General features: G+C 40.3%; 1 protein-coding gene across 4 annotated transcripts in view; it reads right to left on the reverse strand.

Annotated features, from left to right (window-relative positions):
• Positions 1 to 19,368, reverse strand: part of mmp17a (matrix metallopeptidase 17a) — an 89,345-nt gene that overhangs the window by 10,751 nt on the left and 59,226 nt on the right. For all 4 annotated transcript variants that reach the window (XM_088618015.1, XM_088618014.1, XM_088618013.1 and 1 more), the window contains 4 exons: positions 17,593 to 17,725; positions 16,435 to 16,570; positions 9,905 to 10,191; positions 1,598 to 1,774 (listed from right to left, as the gene is read on the reverse strand). In XM_088618015.1, the coding sequence (XP_088474141.1) occupies positions 1,598 to 1,774; positions 9,905 to 10,191; positions 16,435 to 16,570; positions 17,593 to 17,632 (640 nt within the window). In that variant the 5' untranslated portion in view covers positions 17,633 to 17,725. The remainder of the gene's footprint in view (positions 1 to 1,597; positions 1,775 to 9,904; positions 10,192 to 16,434; positions 16,571 to 17,592; positions 17,726 to 19,368) is intronic.

Raw genomic sequence — 19,368 nt, forward strand, 5'->3', positions numbered from 1 at the left:
TATCTGGAGCTCTCAAAAACACATACAAGCATAATCACCAATTTCCAGCCCATTCCCCATAGCATGCAAACAGATAAACATGTATGGCATTAGGAATACGGGGCAAAGGATAATACAGATGAAAGAAGTGCCAACTTTATTTCCTCCCCACATCTCCTCCTGTCAAACCACACTACTTTGAACAGTCAACACAATGTCAATAGTTATCATTCAGAATTGGCTCATCACATTGCAATGCATTAAACACTTCAAAGGGTGAGGATAGATTTAATTATCTTGATTTTACATCATTATACGAGCCTTAGAAATCTTGTTATTAGACTGTTTTATTGCAAATTGCTTCTCCCCTGAATTTTTGTTTTAAGGTGGCAAGCCTGTTCAGGGAATCTAATCCGTGATGTGTGTCCCTTACTGCTACTGTGGATTCATCTCACACACTCACTGGTGAGAAACAAATTGATTTCTAAGCACTCGGGTATAAACCCTGCTGGGACACACGGTTAATACTCGCCAGTCCTGCCGATTTGTAAAGGATATTTGCCTTCCAGCCAGCACAGCCAAGAAAATGAAGTAGAGCTTTAACCACTGGATTCCAACAACAACCAGCACGTGACAAGTAAAAATTACTCCTGGTAATTGTTTTCATTAAAAAAATCTCTGAAGAAAATACCCAAATATGGGAAGAGAAAACTAACTTTTTTGATGAATGAGTGTATCAAAGTTACACTGGATTGAAATCCAAATGAAATCAATACTCACTTCTTACTCAAACATATACGATTTGCATAGACTTTACTAATCAAATAGGATCTGAGCATGAAGTCTGACAGCCAGCTTTTTACTGAACACAAGCCAGTATCAGCCCTTTTTAGGGATAGCTAGGTATTTCAAGGAAACCTTTCAAGAAGTTGGCACAAATTGGACCTTCTTAGATTTATGACCCCACCTTAAGTTAGCAGACTTGGGTGGGTAGCATACAGAGACTACTTTTTAAGTATAAATTACAGTAATGTCAGCCTGAGAGCATAACAGTCAGATGAAATACTGCAGGTGGAGTTGCAAATTATAGTCCCCTGAGTAAATTCCAGCTGAAGCATTCTCAAACTAAACTACAGTTTTTCACTGACAATTTTCATTGATTTTTTAATGGACTATGTGATATATTGGGGCAGACATCTGTGCAATGATAATAAAACAGTTCTCTCAGTTTGTATCAGTGTTATACATTGTATTTTGCAACATCCCATAAGACCTCATGAACACAGCTTGGTAGGTTATAAGCAACTGCCAATTATGAGCGTTTATCAACCCCTTCTCCAATTTAACTGTGCAGGCAATTCCTCTTTTTCCCCACTTTCCTTAATAATGAGGTTGTGCTACGGAATGGTCCACATACACAGACCTCCCAGACCTTCAGATGTACTGAATTCTCCATTTTACTCCTTGTGACGTGTTCTGGGAATGTTTGGGATAAACAGAGTGGTATAAATGTAAGGTGTCACTTGTATCCTTACAGGATTTAAACAGAAACAATCATATCGTCATCATCGATGTCTTTACAATTACTTCAACTTTGCATAATGAACAAAAACGTTACCATAGAGCTGCCAGATATGGACTTTGTCTTCATAGGGCAGGTTGTATTTGAGGGGGTCTCCCACAGGACCTTGGTAGTAAGGCATCATGATGGACTTTTTGGCTGAAGTATGAGCCAGACCAATGGCGTGACCAAACTCATGCACTGCAACGGCAAACAGGTCCATTCCATGGGAATCTTGAAAGAAACAAAAACGACAATTTTAGGGCATATTTCTGGAAATCAACCCATATGTTCCCTTCCAATGACAGTTGGTTTCTTTGAAACAAATAACAAAACAAGTGACATTCAATTTGAGAAACATCAGCTCTTGCAAATGATAAAAAAGCCTTTAAAAAGAAGTCTGTTTTATTAAAAACTACCTCTTTGACACTTAACGGTATTACATTTCTATTTAATATAATTTTTGAGTTGTCATTGTTATTTTATTCCCAATTTCCCCATGTTGTTTAAAGTTTACAGTTCTGTACTTTGTGACCCAATTCAGAGTTCGTTCATAAGAGAAATCCAAATTAGTTCACACTGCTACAAAGGCTTTTTATAATATAAAACAAAATTGGCAGTTGCTCCAGTTTGCTTCTCCTTACTGATTTGAGACAATCAGCTTGGTTAATATTGAGAGACACCAGAAATAAAACCAATTCAGTGGCAGCAATCAGAGAGAACTCCTCTGAGATACAAAACATATCTAGGCCTAACAGCTATTAAGAAGCATCAGGGGACTTTCATTGGAGGGAGCTGACACTGTTACATCTGCTCTGGGAACGTACTCTCCCTGCCAGATAAATATGCCTATCCTCACCATTTTCTTCCATTTAGGATAATCTTTAAAAATAAACAAATCAAAAAAGTAGAATCCTGAGTGACTCAGTAAGTTGTAAGCATAAGCATCTCTGGTTCGAATCTGGATGAGTTATGCACTGACTGGGTGTATCTGGGAGTCCCCAAGCAGTGGCACATAATCTATATAATGTCAACAGGTTTGGCAGTGTTTGAGCTGTCCAGCAGGTTTGACCTCTGAGAGCAGTGCATCATTCCTACGGGAGACTCACAGCATAAACACTGGTAACTCTGACATTTCAGAAAGCGTGCCCTTTTCCCACTATCCCCCTTGTTGACACTTTAGTTTGGGTATTTGTTAGTGGGACCAGTAAGTCGGGACCGCTGCTCACCCTTCGGTCTGTGTGGGTCCTAATGCCCCACTACAGTGGCAGGGAAACTATTCTGTAAAGAAAGGCGCCATCCTTTGGATGAGATGTTAAAAACAAAGTCCTGACTCTCCGTGGTCATTAAATAAAAAGTAGGGGTGTTACCCTGGTGTCCTGGACGAATTTCCCCCACTGATCTTTATCCATCATGGCCTCCTAATAAACCCCATCAATTGGCTTCATTATTCTGTTCTCCTTCCCACTAATAGCTGGTGTGTGGTGAGCGTACTGATGTACTGGTGTATTGGTGGTGGTGGAGGGGAGTCCCCATTACCTGTAAAGCGCAATGAGGGAGTGTCCAGAAAAGCCATATTTACTGTGAGTGTAAGGATTATTAATGCAACAGGCCCTAAAGTACCTGCAAATCTGCTTCTGTCCTCTAACTGCTTCTTCCAAATTGGGGTTGTGGTAGAGCTGGAGCCTATCCCAACAAGCAACAGGCACAAGGCAAGGTACAGCTGGATGGGACACCAGGCCATGACAGGACACTCATACAGATGCAGGTACACACGGACGCTAGGGCCAGTCTTGCTCAGTATCGTTTTGGACTGGGGGGGGAAACTGGAGCACCACTCTGTCACTGTGCCGCCCAGCCTGCTGTTGGTGATGTTATAAAACATTATTCAAATCCTCTGCCTCATACTATGATTAGGATTACAGACAGTTGCTAACATAAAATAAATCTACAGTAGACGTTAGTTATTATCACATTTCTGGCAATCTGCAAATGTTTTATAAATACGGTATCAGAAATATTAGTTCATGGCATGTGCAGTCCCAAATGTGAAGGGTTACTACAATACGTCAGATCAATATACGATTATATGATTAAAAATTTAAGAATCTAAATTGGGATAAGGAGTATCTGAAGAAAAAAAATATTTCACAAATAAACTGTTCTTGTTGAAGTCCATACATATTATATAGGAACATTTTGCTATGAATATAAAATAACCTCTTCTCACTCCTGTCAGTAACTAATACGTTAACAGAATTACAACAGTAGTCTGTTTAGGATTGTTTTAGTCTAATGTCATAAGATGAATTAGAAGCTCTAAAACGTCTTATTTCACAAGTATTATAGTCTCTACCACAATTTAAGTACTGTAGAGTGTATTTTAACACATTAAGCTTAACTGGGTAATTCATCTGTCAAAAAGTCACACAAGGAAAAGATGAATAGATTGTTAATGGTCAATTAGTCAGGCAAATTAGGGGGATTTATTTAACGCAGGGTTAAACCGACCGAAAGGTAGTGAGTGCGAGAGGAATAAATTCCTATAAAGTAGAATTGCAGAGTTGTCTGTGACTGGAAAGCCTGTTTGCGCATGTTTATTGAAAATGTATGCTTTTGTTGGACATACTGCACGTCCCTAAATCTAGTCTTAAAGACAGCAGATTAAAGGAGCGACCATTCGGGGCTTGACTTGCATCGGCCTCCACAGAGTCTTTCCTGAGATTTTGTTTCTTTTGTATAAATCAGAAAAACACATTTACACTCCAGCCAGGTCATCAGAGTTAAAAAAAAAAAAGGTTCACATTCACAAGAGGAATGTGACAGCAACACCAATACAATGAGAAGGGAATGGAAGTTGAGTGCCCGGGACAAGCTGAGCTGTTCTCGAGGCTGTGGTTTTGGTGCCGCCCTCCTGTTGGCACAATTCTACAGGCGGGTAATTGATTTCTTTTAAGTTCGTTGTTTTCATCTGCACTCGGGAGGAGGTGGCCAACAGGAGTGCTTATGACAGGTGGCAACTCTTTTTGCCATATCACAAATTTGCCACAACAGCTGGTGGAGGCGGAGACTGCTGAGAATGATAAGCCAAAATGAGAAAGAGAAATATCCAGACACCCGGTTTTTAAGTTACAGTGGCTGCCTCTGAGGCCACAGGGGGCAAAATTGAAGAATCTGTGGCTTTAAAAACTCAACTCCTACAACCAAAATAATAATCCTGCTGTGCTCTCCTCCAAGTCCTAAAATTAAAAGCTGTTAGTGCCTGAAGAAGTGCCAACTTTCAGGTACAGAAAAAAGGTATTTATCTATGTTCTCTTCCAGCTCTTAAGGAATGCTGCACTATGCTTCTAGTTCTCTGCTGTGTGACAGTGAAAAACAACAGCTTAAGCAGAAAAAAAGCCAATTAAAAAAGCACATCCAAAATTATACTAAATTTAACCCACCATACCACAGTTCCCTGGTGACAAACTTCCTGAAAGTTTCAGTCATTATTCAGAGAAAGAGAATATTATCTTCTTTGAAACTGAATTTTCATCTCTCCTAATACGAATATCCTACTAAAGTAGGGGATTTCTACAGATCATAGGAAAAGTATAGGAAAGATGACATGTCTGTTCAACAAGGTAGAAAAGTCAAAATGTTGATGATGCTTCATATGTCCAGGGTTTGGTTCATTAAATGGGCATGAGGAAGCACAAATCTCCTACTGCATAGCAACTGTGTCCATTGCAGGTTTTACACAGTGCTGGAACTAACATCTGCCAACACCAGATGTTGAATATGTCACATGTGGTGTCTTACTGTGAGGAAATTCTCAATGACAGATGTGTGGAGTTAAAGAACACTGGAAACTGGCTAGTCAGTGCTAATATTTTCATCTTTTGGATGAGATGTTAACCCAAACTACTCTGTCATTATAGAGCTTTGTAGGAGCTGGGGTGTTACTCCAGTGTCCAAGTCCCAAATTGCACTCTAGGCTTTGACACCACCCTAGAATGTTCCCTTAATTCAATTGGTGAAGCACTTCCTCATTTCTCTAACTGATTTGCTGTCCCGTAGAGACAGGTTAGCTTCTCCCACTTCAATGGTGGATGAAGTGCATACTTTCCTATACATAAAGCATTTTGGGATCCTTCATATGAAAGCCTTATGTAAATTAAATTAGTTAGACTCAATGTCGGAGTAATCGCCTGATACCAATTTGAGCTGAAGGTCAGAGGCTCTCTGTTGATATTCTAATTTTTATGATAGATGTACAAAGTAAAGCTTGAGGGCAAATACTGTGATTCTGCACTGATGTTATTTTCCCTCACTTGTATTTTTCTAGTTTTGCTGTTAGGTTTGTAACTGCATAACACGTATGTCCAAGATAACTTGTATTAGAAATATGTGAACAGAAAAGCTGGTCTGAAGAGCTAAATATGCAGGTTTTGTTTTGCCTCAGGTTACCTCCTGTTTTTAAGAACACCTAAAAATAATGCCTGAGGGGTAATACCACAGAGAGGATAGCGAAATGAACTGGGGGTTTGGAAATTAAAAATGCATGCTGTGAATTATTTCCTTTTTTGCTTAAAGGACATATTTAAAATGCGGTAAAAGTCTTGGATTTAAACCTACAACCTGAGTGCCTCATTTATAAAACACTACTTATAATGAATATTTATATATGTCCAAGATAGATGTCATCACAATGACTGTTTTTCAGTTCAATCAAGTATTTTGTTAAGTTACAATTTACCACCAAATTATATATAGGCTATATAACCTTCTTGGGGAGGGTTACTGTTGATGTTGTTACTGTATATATCTTTGCTTATATTTTGCTAGTAGCCATCTGCATCTGTCCTTTCTCTAATATGCGGCACTCTGTATATTCTGTTCAAGTTACAGGAGTAACAATCCCTTTAATGTCAACCCAAGTGTCTTACTCAATACACACCCACTTCCTTTCCCATAATTCCCCTGGGTATTGACATTGACAGAAATCCATATTATCTTCTCACTTTCATGGTTCATCAGGACGTGGGGCTGTGGCTCGAAAAGCCTGAATTGGACCGCACTCCTACAGTGCGTGTTAAATGTGCTTCCCTGAGACTGCGAGAAATTTGCTTGCATTGACATTCCACAAATCTTTACAGCCCTCATTTGCTTAAGGGCCAAAAAAAGCTGATTGCTTGATTAATGGGATTATTTTAGTAGTGTAATCAGGTAATGCAATTTGGCTTAAATCAAACAATCACTTTGTTTCAGTCAAAGCCGAACATATCTGCAGCTCGCCAGGCTCACCTTGGTGAAGGAGCACGTGCCGTAGCAGTTGGCAGACACAGGCCAATTTGAAACGGCGTGTCTCCTTGCCACTCTGCTGAAATACTGTACCTGACTTGCTCTCAAGAGGGAACTTGTCTGTGTAACAAGTGTGTGTAGCTTTTAAAAATGTAGCACAGCTACGGAAGAGAAGAGCGCAGGTGAAGGTCACATTGCTGCCGCCTCGGGGATGTCAAGCTTTCCCTCAAGGTCTGAAGTTAAGATGGCACTCCGAGAGATAAAGCCAATCACAGATTGTTGCCTAAGGTGGTGGGTACATAAACAACCTCCCTGTCCTCATATGCAGCCACTCAAGGGGGGAACCTTAATAAGCCCTCTGAATACGCCGAGTTTGTGCGACAATGCACTCAGCGGTTGCTAATGAGACTGCCGCGGCACTGCAGCCACACTATTATGATGGGCGGGCAGGAATTCTTTGTGCTCTACCGTCAGTCTGACACGCGCGCTCCAAATACTGTGCAAGTCATCAAAATGTATTCATTTAATGAGTCCAGAGTGCGCAGTTTCAGCCAAAATAATCAGCCTGCATTAGCCACCTTGACAAAAGGTAATTAACAAAAGCAAAATCACTGGCATCGTAAATATAATCATTGCAGCAACTATCTGATGACCTTTGTAGAATGCGGTCTGCTTATTTACTGGAAGGGTAGATAAAGTGAAAGGGACTTTTTTGAGATGCATTTTTTTTCTTCAATTAACCAGCAGGGTGCGGTTTATGAACTATAATGGAATACTTAATGTTTGTTCATATTAATACCCCCCCCTGGGGAATCAGGTTGCACAGAGTTGGATTAAACATCATAATTCCGGCAGCATATTCAGAGGCTTTGATTCCAGCATGCCTTTCCATGTCAAGCATCAGAAGCGCCCCAGCTTTCCATGTGGAGAAACAAATAGCAATCTAAGCAACGAACGAAACAAAAAAAAACTGAATTATAATATTCATCTTCTTGCGAGATTTGTCTTCTCAAGTGGTTTAAGCACGTTCTCCACTCAGATAACACATTTGTTTGTAGCTGAAGAGCACGCTGTCCTTGGAAGTTATTTAAGACTATTGCTTTTCTAAAACATGGCAGAAGCATTCCCACAAAAATGACAGTTCCAGGAAAATCATTTCACAATTCCTTAAAAATCTGCATATGTACAGAAATAAAAAAAAACACTGAATGCAGTACCTTAAATCATATGGATTACGAGACTGATTTTGTGGACTTCCATCTATTTGAAATGGAAGATATGATTAAGCATGAAAGTTTTTTCCTTAATGCTATTGTTGTATAAGGCAGCTTATCATAGTGGGTAACACACTTAACTGGTGGGTTGTTGTTTTAAGTCACTGCTGTTGTACCTTGAGTGAGATATTTTACCCAGGTGCTCCAGTTCACCCGGCTGTATTAGTGGAGACCAGCACTGGTGCAGGTGATTCCTGTGATGAACTGGTGTCCAACCCAGGTGGAAGCTGGGAGTCACATGCTCTCCAGTCCACCTAATGCTAAAGCAACCATATGGCTCAGATATGGAAGCTATCCGCTAATGCTGTAGTGCATGTTTGACGATATACTTTACAACTATAATTTCAGAAATTAAAAAATGATAAAAACAGATCAGGGGAGTAAAAGTATCTTTTCACTTAATGGAAATGGCATTGAAAATAGAAATTGTCTGTCCTTCAATGTTGATGATAAAGGCAGCCAGGGCCTCAAAGGTGATAGTGGAGGAAAACAGAAATTATGAATGAGAAATGAAGCATCAATCACAGTGTGTCTCTGATGGGAAGACAGAGTTTTTCCGTTTCGCTTTCACCACTGTCATGTTTTCCATCTGGCACACGGCTCTTTGGCCAGATCCTCTAAATACTGCTCCAGAGCTTGATCTGAACAGCTGGTAATTGCATTGTGCCAGGAATGAATGCTCTAACCGAAGCAAAATGAGCTCAAATTGAGGAGCATATGGATTGACACCTCTAAGCGATAAAGTAAAGCACTTCTCAGCAGCACTGTGAGAAATGGCAACACAGCAAATCAACATTACAGATGGGAAATCCACATCACAACCTACAGTGCTTAGTCACAAGTGCCTTCAATGCGCTCAGCCTCATCTGTACAACTGCCATGTGGAAATACAAAAGTGCAACTGAAGAAGAAATCCTGGACGTCTTTGCCTCTGCCAATAACTCTAAACGAAACTTTGTTTGGGGGGGGCAAACCTTCATACTAAAATCCGACCAAGAAATTGGTTAGGAGTGTGAAAGTATATTAGTGAGAAAGAGTTTACTTTGGTAATGTAGGCAATCTGCAACTTCCACAGGGTTTGGAGTTGTGAGAAAAGCCAAATTCGCGTTTAGTCATATTTGACCATATAACCCTTATAAACAACCCCTACTAACCTCTTAGGGTAATTCAAGTTATCAAATATAATAAAAAATAGTCAATTAAATTTAATGACGACTGTATAGGCTCACTTACTAGCACTCATAGGCGAGCTTGATGAATTTTTCAGGAGAATAAAGCATTTTTTCGATATTTTGTATCTTCCAGGGCCAACCATGTAAGTTTAAGTGAGTTGAGTGTACTTTTTTTCAGAGTGGCGTGTGGGGACATCACTTTAAGAAGACAGACGCAGAGACACAAGTTATCTTAACTTGAGGTTTCCTACAATAATACTTAACCTTGCAGACTTACCTCCTAAACATTTTGTACATTGTCAGAAGGTCCCTTACCCTCCCCCCCCCCCCCAATTCTATCATGGAAAACAGTATCAAGACTAAAATGAAACGTCCACCAGGGGTGTCCAGCCCTGGTCCTGAAGGGCCTAGTCTGGGGGTTTTCATTCCAACTCTTGACGAGGTAAACGAGCTGGTTACTGGCTTAACTGGCCCAATTGAATGGCTCCTCCCAGCTCTTAAAAAGGCCGCCGCCTTAAAAACACCTTGAAGACCTGGACCGGCACCAGGACCTGGATCAGGACCGGAAACCCCTGGTCTGACGGGAGTGGTGAGAGCAGGGTTGTGTCCTCCAGGGCTCATGAGGCAGGACTGACCTGGGGACCGGAAAGTCCACGACTCGTCGTCGTCGAAGTGGGTGTCTCCGGCCGCGTAGCTGTCGCCGGGGAAGAAGGCGTGGGCCACGGTGCCCCCCGGCCCGTCGAAGGGGTAGCCGTCGTCGTGGTCGGCCTTGGTGAAGTCGATCTGGATGTCCGCCTCGCTGCCGGCCACCTCGTGGAAGTTGAGCGGCGCGATGTCGCTCCACACCTTGAGGGCATAGTACATGAGCGCGCGCACGGTGTCGTGGCCCAGGAGGTGGGACTCCTTCGGAAACTTCCGGACCCTGCCGAAGGAGCACACACACGCCCCTGGCATGAAAGAAGGGTAGCCGACTCTGCAGCAAGGGTTTATCCCCGAATCTCTATACTCTAATATTAAATTTAAAAAAGCAAACAAACCCCACTTTGTCATTTTTGTCAGTTTTTATACAAAAAGGTTTGTGGGAGTCTGAAACAATCTGCCCAGCAATGTTGTCAAAATTGTCAGATTAATGCTCTGGTTTCTTTCGATCAACAGCGGGACGAAATTTTTAAAAATAGCAACTAAGCTGGATGGGCTGAATGTCCTCTTCTCATTTATAACCCTTCTTATGTCCTATGAGCACATAATACCAATCTAAATATTTTAAATTGGAGAGTGCGTAAGCGTATTCTCATTCCTGAAAGCTGTCAAGGTGTGAATTTACATAATAGGGCCTGAGGCTGTTACTATGCAGAGGGTGAAATGCTATCCTAAAAAACACAATACAAACAAGTGCAATGCTTTTTCTCGTCCTTAAATTGCAATTGAAGTTCTCCATCAGTGAATAGAGATTAAGAATAATTCAGGACACTCAAAACGTCAAGTAAAAAAAAAAGAAGAGCTTTACTCTTTGTCTAGGATTAATTTATCTTCCACAGCTAGACACACTTAATAGACTTACCGGCACAGTTCAGCTTTGCTGGCATTAAACAAAAATGAAACTGTGACTTCAGTTCTGGTTACCTGGCAACCCAGTGCTTGACAACACTCAGATCTGCTAAGCCAAGGCTGACATGGGATTCACAAATAGGAGACCTCAGGTGGGAGAAATCCACACACAACAGGAGAAAAGGAGCTGAGCAGTGAGCAACCTACTGCCTTTTGGGAATTCATTTTCTGCCCCAGACTTGAGCACACATCCACTGCAAAGACTGTATTAGAAGAATGCCAGTAGGAAAACCGATACATGGAAAAAATCCATCTTGCAGAATAATTCCGGCCTTCACCTGTGCTCTCCCTGATAGCTGCCGCTTTCCAGCTCAACTTCCAGCACACCATCCCAGCTGTCACTAAACAGCCAGGATCTCTCAACAACTGCCAATCATCATCATGGCTGTCAGACACTGGGTTTTCATCCCCAGTCATGAAAGTGAGTTGTTATACGCCAGCTGTAGTGGGATCACACGGCGTTCTCCCCATGACTGGAAACGTTTCACGGTGGGGAGGGGTTGGATGGGGGGGGGGATGGGAGGAAGACTTCTTGAAAAGAACAGTGGGACGAAACGCTGTCAAAGCCTCACTGCTCAATGTGATATTCTCTTCCCTGCTGCTGTCTGCTGTCAAATTATATATAAGCCCAAATTTACTCCTCGGCAAGGCATTAGAAATTGAAAGACCAACGGGGAGTGCGAGATAAAATTCACAGTTCGTGGTTCCACAAGATACAGGCATGATGTCTGGTGTATTTGTGTGCAAGCAAGCACCCCAAGTTAATGCTTGAGGCAACACACCACGTTCTTCAAGAAAACGGCCTCAGAGGACTTTGGGTTGTAGTATCAACTTTGTCTAAATTAAACTGCTCTTAGCAACTAACTGACGTGGCAAATAAATGACTGACTTGAATGTTCTTTATAAATGTTCTTTACTCATTTTCTACTACTTTTTTTACTAAGACCAAGTGAAATCTGAATATCAAATCTTCAAAGGAAGAAATGAACCTATTGAAACTTAAGTCTGTGGAAAAAATCAAAGTAAATTCCATTGTCAGCATCTTCCTTAGAGCAGAACAAGTTTTTGGATATGTTGTGGGAGAGGAAACTGGACTTTTTACTTCATAACATATAGCATAACATCAGGATATCGCATATGTAGCAGTTAAGACAAACGAAAAGGCAAACGCCTGATATAGAGTAGCTCTGCTACTTTTATTGTGTGATTACTTTTGGATTGATTGTACTATTTAAAGGAAGATTAAAATCACCTTTTTTAAATTTAAAAAGGTTTCCTAACGAATATTTACAGGCTGGCAGGAAAAGATCTAATGCAACGGAAGTTAGGCCATTACAAGTTTTCTTTAGGCTGAGTCTGTCACCCCTAATTTGCTTTTATTCTGGTGAGTTAGATTAAACTGACAACTAAAACTGCAAAAGCTCAAACCATATACATTTTATGTTAACCTCTCGTTTTTAATCTAAATAACCTTCCAATTGTTCACACACATACAACGGAAATGAAATGCCAAGATTATGTTGACGGAATGTCCAATATGCCCTAAAATCTCCAAGGAGACCAAAATCAGTAGTGACAATTTTGTTAAATAAAGTGAAACAAATTTGACACACAAAAAACATCAACTTTGAACAAATCCCTTCCTGTCAAATATGCTGTGAATCATCACAAGTTTCTCCACTCACTCCATTTAGAAGAGCCTATGATCCTACTGTACAAACGCTGTAAAAGGGATGTCTAACGAACCGGGACTCACCCAGCGTTAGCAAGTGTAACAAGTCAGCCAAAAGTAAGTCCTTAAGCCTTTAAGACTGAGATTTTTTGGCCATTGAAAACCTGCTGTAAAATAACTGTGAATCTATCTCTTTTGGCAGTCTTAGAAGGAAAACGTTTGGTAGATGAGCACACAATTCTCTGGTTTTCTTCCCCGCATCTTCTTGGCTACCAAGGCAAGCTAAACACCACAATAGTGGTTCTGTACCTCCCTGTAGAAAGGTTAACTGCTCGATTAAGGGAGCATTTGCTGCTTCTCTTCCATTTGTGTTTTCATCTAGTGTCACTTTTACAAGACAGTGTTATGGGGCACAGATTGGATTGAGCTACACATACTGTATGAACATGCATCTGCGAGCATTAATATCACCACAAAATCACAACAGGAGCCAGTAAATCAATACTCGTCACCTCTATTCTGACTTCACTGAGTGATTGTGTTTCATGTGAGGGCAAAGCAAACAAGCACAAGAGCAGGATTTAGGTGGCAATCAAAGGACAGGGCTTGTTACCAGGAGGAACAAGCCCTGGATCAGCTACTGACCTCACTGTGCGGCACCCAGAGAGAGATACCGAACCTCTTCATGAAATGTGAGGCCCGACTCTGACTCTGTGGCAGCAATTGTTGAAGCCTAGTTCTCCATAAGCTACTTTGGAAAAACTGGAGCAGGTTCACTAAAAACTGGAATGCAGATATCTAATACAATCAGCCTTGCAGGTGCCAGACTTTTTAGGTATTTATATTAATGCTGCCAAATTCCACAAAGAGATGAATGGGAAATATTAAAAGTGCTACACTGAATTTCCTAGTTGGGAAAAGACCTGATATGCTTCAAAATAACTACAAAAGGATTCCCGACTTCATTAACATCTAATCAATGCAACGAATGATTAGGAACAATTAGATATTGCAGATTTTTTAACTAATCAATACTAATTATATTTAAAACGTGGCTGCTACTTTTGACGGGCAATTCAACTTTATTCGGATATTAATTTTATGTATTAGTTCCTTGACAAACTAGTTATTGAATTTTAAGATACAAAGAGCATAGCTGCAGACTCTTCTAGATGGGCTAAGTAATCTTTACAACCTTCCACATGGTGAAACGAACGCAAGTTGTTCACAGCCAAGTGTTAGTAGCACATCTAAATGCAACTGTGTTTTGTGAAAATGCATTTGCTACTATTTTTATTCTTTCACATTCAGCGCCACATAAAAATGCCTCTTATTTGAATGTTAACTGGTGCATATATTAACCTCAGGAAACATTAACTAAATATTTAATCACAGATGTCTAAAAGATGAGTAGCCAAACTCCCTGGCACTGTACCCTCACACAAAACCAAAGTGTCATTTTAAGCAAATTACTTTATTAATGTCTGACACATTGCATTGAAAGCACAGAAAAAGCAACTGACCGGGCATACTAGTGAAAGCAGTTTGGATGCAAGGATTTTCTTCTGTGCCAGCTGCTTTCTTTGGTAGGGGGTAGCCTGCATAATTTAAAAACAGAAAGTGCTGTGTACTTTTAGAGCACAAAGTGGAATGAATGAGAATGCATAGCTGTCATAGGACCTTAGCGATTAAGAAAGATGGCTCCAACAAGTAGGAAGGGGATATTAGAAAGATTCACTAGGAGATAACATCACAGACTACGTGCAGAAACCCAAACAAAGTAGGAAATAAAATTTACTGGCATGTTAAATTAAAAACTGTAGCAAAACACTGCAGTATAACTGCTTGTTTGTTGCCAGGTACTACTGTGATTACCTGGGTGATACTGTCAACACAACACTAATCTTCAACTTTAAAAAATGGCACGTTATCCTTACAAAGCAATGGGTTTAGATTTGGAATCTTCCTAGAACTTTTGCTAGGGTGATGCAAAAACCCACTGTAAAATGGGATTTGTGGCATCCATTTATCGAGTGTCAAAGGAGGTGACTTTGAGAATCTTTTCTGTGCAAGATAACAAGAAATGCACACTGCAGTACAGCCGCGACTGGTCAAGATTAAGGTGATGTGGCTGATGTGTATTTATTTACTACAGACAGTGTATCTTGTGCACTAGTGGTCTAAACCAATTAAGCATGTGACAGCATACAAGCTCGATCATTATATTAAGCAGATCGTCTGACCTCAAGTTAAAAGGTAAAAGGGGAATGAAAGGACAGTCACTACAATCTGACAGATTACAAGGAGACCTACAGTTACACAGTTTAATAATGTGAGCAAAGGAACTTGCTCTCATCATTCAGCAGCTTATCTTGCAGCACTCCAAAGTGCTTCTAGCAATGTCAGTCTCAATCATATCTATCTGCTTCAGAGACATTGGCCGTATGCAAAATTTCAAGTATGAAAAATAGCACATTTGGATGCAACTTTCCTCTTTTTTCTTTCTGTTTTATATTCACAGTCTGGATCTGTGACCATGAAAGGTGACCAAGTCAGCAGATACAGTGTGTCAAAATATAAAAAAAATGAAGATAAAAGAAAAAAAGTTTTTGTGTGGGAAATACTACAATTCATGTTCAAACCATGCTTTTCTTTTAAATGTGGTCATACCCTAATATAAATGTAATTTCTTAATATCTGAGCAAGTTAAAGAAACAATTAAATCTCTTTGGATCTTAATGACAAAGTTAAGTCACAAGTAACGAGTTCCTTCTACTGTAATGATGGCATAATCCACAGATTTCCTGGGAAGACTCTTGATATACAGAGGAAAAGACAGAAAGCTTAAGAGGTTTTCCTACAGGCTTAGCCACAATACATTCTTTCTCAGGGTGGTCTGATGCTTTGACTTCATCACCCATTATCCGGTTTGCTGAACACAAAATAACAATTATCAGTTTTCAAATAATATTATTAAATAACCACTATCAACCTGACACTAGGCCAGATTTTCTAACTGCACTTGCTTACAGCCTCATATTTTAAGAAATAAATCACAAGCTGATTCCTTGGAATTAACTCTGTAACTCATGGTGTTCAGAACATGCTTCAGAGATTGCAGAATTTTCTGCATTTCCCAAAATGCTTCCACTACAGTGCCACAAATAGGAGTCCTGTGACTGAATGTCTCCATTAAAAATCACAAAGTCAAGCTACAAGACACGCCAGTGGAAGTGTCTGCTCTATTCTATGATTGGTGTTGTGTTGTGTTGTATTGCACAGATCTAATTACACAAGAAGACGAAACATTTTAATACATGGAAACTGAAAGGTTAGTGTCCTATTTTAAAGACATGTTTAAACATCCAAAAATCTTTTCACTTATTTTTATCCTGAATATTTCTGCTTAGTCTGAAATATAAAGCCATTTTGTAATAGGAAGTGTTTGCTGCCCTGGTAGATAGTGATATTGTAGAAGGACGAGAAAAAAGAGCATCTCTTGTTTCTTGGAATGACACAGCATCCTTCTGAGACTCCCCACCGATTCCTGTAAGATTATGAAGCTTTGAGGGGATTTCTAGTCTCTATCTTTCAGCTCTGTGTGATTTCTCTCATAAGTGATTGACTGTCTCCTATATTCTAAAAGTTTTATTATAGCCAAGGTACTTTTCATCACAAAGCTGGCAGGTAAGTTTCTGCTGCATAATTAAGTGTAAATGTATGCCTTAAGTAAGAATGCATAGCTCTGACATTGCTCATTAAAAAAGACTGTAGTTTCTAAATTCTCTTGTGAATGGATGTCAATCTCAGAGCTCTAAGCTACTCATCAAGCCACCCCTCATTCTGATAGCTTGTTTTCGACAAGCGTGCTTGAGACGCATGTACCTCCAGGACAGGTGTCTTTTGTACCACTTTGTCGGGCTAGAGGCTGCTCGTTTCTGCCTCCCAGAGTCCATCCCTGCATCGGACATGTCTGGGAGGGAGCAGCGTGGGGTCTTCATCAGTACCAGCGTGGCTTCATCTGGACTCCAAACCAAGAAAACAGAAACAATTAGCTACTCAGGACATGCTCAGGAGGACAAGAGATCACTACAGAGGGTAAAGTACGAAATTCACTGAAAACACTAGAAGTGCATCAATGTGATGTTACAGGAAAAGCATAGTGTGGAGCAATGGGTTAGGGTTCTGGATACATACTGTAAGTGAAGGGTTCAAATCCCAAGTGAAACTTCTATTTGTAATTGTTGAGCAAGGTGCTTCACCTGAATTGTTGCAGTAAAATACCAACTGAATAAATGGGTGCAAATCTAACTTGCTTTAGATATAATGATATAATGTTCATGAACTGTTTCCTTTAAGGTCTTCACTTAACAGAACTATTTAATTTGTCTGTCATCCCTCAGTTGCCTTCAATTCACATTGAGTTAAAATCCACCGAAATGCCCAATGATAGCCTGCTGTGCTTCTCCTTACTTGGCTATGAATCCTAAAAAAACAATTCAGTAATAGCTGGCATGGGTGTGTGTGGGGGGGGTGCTCTGCTCTAATTAAACATTTGTTTGATATCAAATGTTCAATATTAATTCACGAGTCTCTGGTACATGCCAAAATATATTTGTTAGATGACATGCATTGGTGAAGCCTGCACTGCTTCGCCATCAACATCAAACAAACGATTAAGCAATGGTGTTCCCTGTGTATCCCCATTCACAGATAATCCTGTAAAACTATTTGTATAAAGATTTCAAAGCTCAACATGACACTGAATCCAGGTGAAATAAACTAGGCTACCACTAGGCGTTTAACAGCTATAACTCACCTGAAATTGAAAGTTATTAGGAGTTACAGACTCAAACGTGCTGGGGGTGTCTGGTGACATTTGCATTATTCTGGACCCTGTCAGAGTTCCTAAAGTTACACTACGCACAGAATAGAGGCACAACCTTTAGAGAGGCTGGAGTGCTTCTAATCTGCTTCTTCAGAGTGTCCCTAATATTTAATTAGCCAAACCTTGCCACTTTTTGCATAGCAACACACACAGACCTAGAACTCCTGTCTCTTCCAAGCCTCCGAACTTCTGCATGGCTTTGATGGCTTCAGTGAGCGCCTCCTTGGTCTGAAGCTGTCCAGTTACTGAATCTGGCGGTGGGAGATAACCAAACTTGCTCAGCCAGTCCTGCACAGAGAAGAGGGAAAAATGACCTGTGTTGATGTATTTAACCTCAGGCTACATACCTACCTTGCCTTTGCTTCTAAAATGGCCACCAAGCATATGAGAAAAAAGTATACGAGAAGCTCAGTTTTAAACACAATTCAAAGTTATTTGTAAGCGGACACTTTTTTACACAATAGCCTTCTGTTGTTTAGGTATGCACAAGAGAATAATGATTCAAATGAAACCAACTGCAAAAATGTCTCCTCAGTCTGAAAGGTTGAAAATAACATAACTTAAGGGACCTCATATTCTTGTATTTTGTAATCTGCGAATTGTTCTGGACTCCAGACTGACATATTGAATGACTAAAAATACGCCAGTTTCAAAAAACCCCTCTCATAGCCACGTTTTGGAAAGAAAAATCCTATAAGCACATAACAAACTAAACAATCCTGTGTAAGCGTGATAACGCAGATAAGAGAATTAAACTATCTGAACAGGGACAGCATTACAATGCACACCTGGGGCGATGACAAAGACAACAAAAACAAGCAGCTCACAGGCCAGGTCTGGCTTGGAATATATTCACAATAAATGCTGCTCTTGTGCATTTACATCAAAGGTTCCAGCATCGACTCTTTGACACATGACAGGCATAACTCAGGGACCCAGTTTGAAGCCAGGAGACATACATATGATAGAGATACAGGCAGTTTACCTTTGCAGAGTCTTGTTCCAGAGCCAGTTTCACCATATGTGACTTAACTTTTATCTCTGTTTGTGGGTCCTTAACCATTTGTCAACTCTAGTACGTGACCTTTTTTTTTGCCTGCACATGAGATTCAACAGCAAATGCCCGATTACGTTATTTATGCACTGCACATATAAATACATAAAGGTGTGTACTGTTAAAACAGTTTTTAAAGAAACGCATTTCTGGAATTTTAAGAACCTACAATACAGTAGGTATTGATTCTCTGCAGTGGTGGATTGCCCCCAGTTAGAAAGAATCTTTTGTGATAAACTGCTCAGTGTGGTAAGGCACTGGGAGATTCGGCCAGCCTTTTATTTGTGATTAATCAGGCAAGGATTCAAAGAGAATTTAATGATGGAGATCATGGATTTTGAATCTGGTGTGTTACTATCTTTATTCATTAGCACAGACATGAAAACATCCTGCAGCTGTTCACTGAAATACAGCGGTCAACCCTTGTATAATACATCTCCATCAAATTATATGGAGTTGTAGTTCTTTACTGCTATGTTAGCTCTCGGTACAACATTGCACAGAAGATGGGTATTCACCTCACTGCAATACTGAAAACAAACAGCATATGCTGCTGCCTCACAAGCCAACCCTGTCAAACTGTTCTGATGCTCTGACATTTCAACACCAGTTATTTTAAAACTTGGCAAAAGTCTCACCATACAGTCTCGAACTGCTAAAGCATTTGTGGGGAAAAAAATTGTATTAACTGTTGGCTCAGCTCTTCAAAGGCCAAGGCCACAGAGGGCCAGAACTCATCCTTGTTTCTTTAGCGTTAAGCAGACAAGTGTGCACGACTCCTCTCCTTCCCTTTAAGGGACACCCCAGGGAGTAGAGCAAATATTTTGGAGTGCTATCATTTTATTATTTATAATAGTGAACTAACGGAGATTACAAT

This window comes from Lepisosteus platostomus, chromosome 24 (genome assembly GCF_059453375.1).
Source record: "Lepisosteus platostomus isolate fLepPlt1 chromosome 24, fLepPlt1.hap1, whole genome shotgun sequence".
In the NCBI taxonomy this organism is placed as follows: Eukaryota; Metazoa; Chordata; class Actinopteri; order Semionotiformes; family Lepisosteidae; genus Lepisosteus; species Lepisosteus platostomus.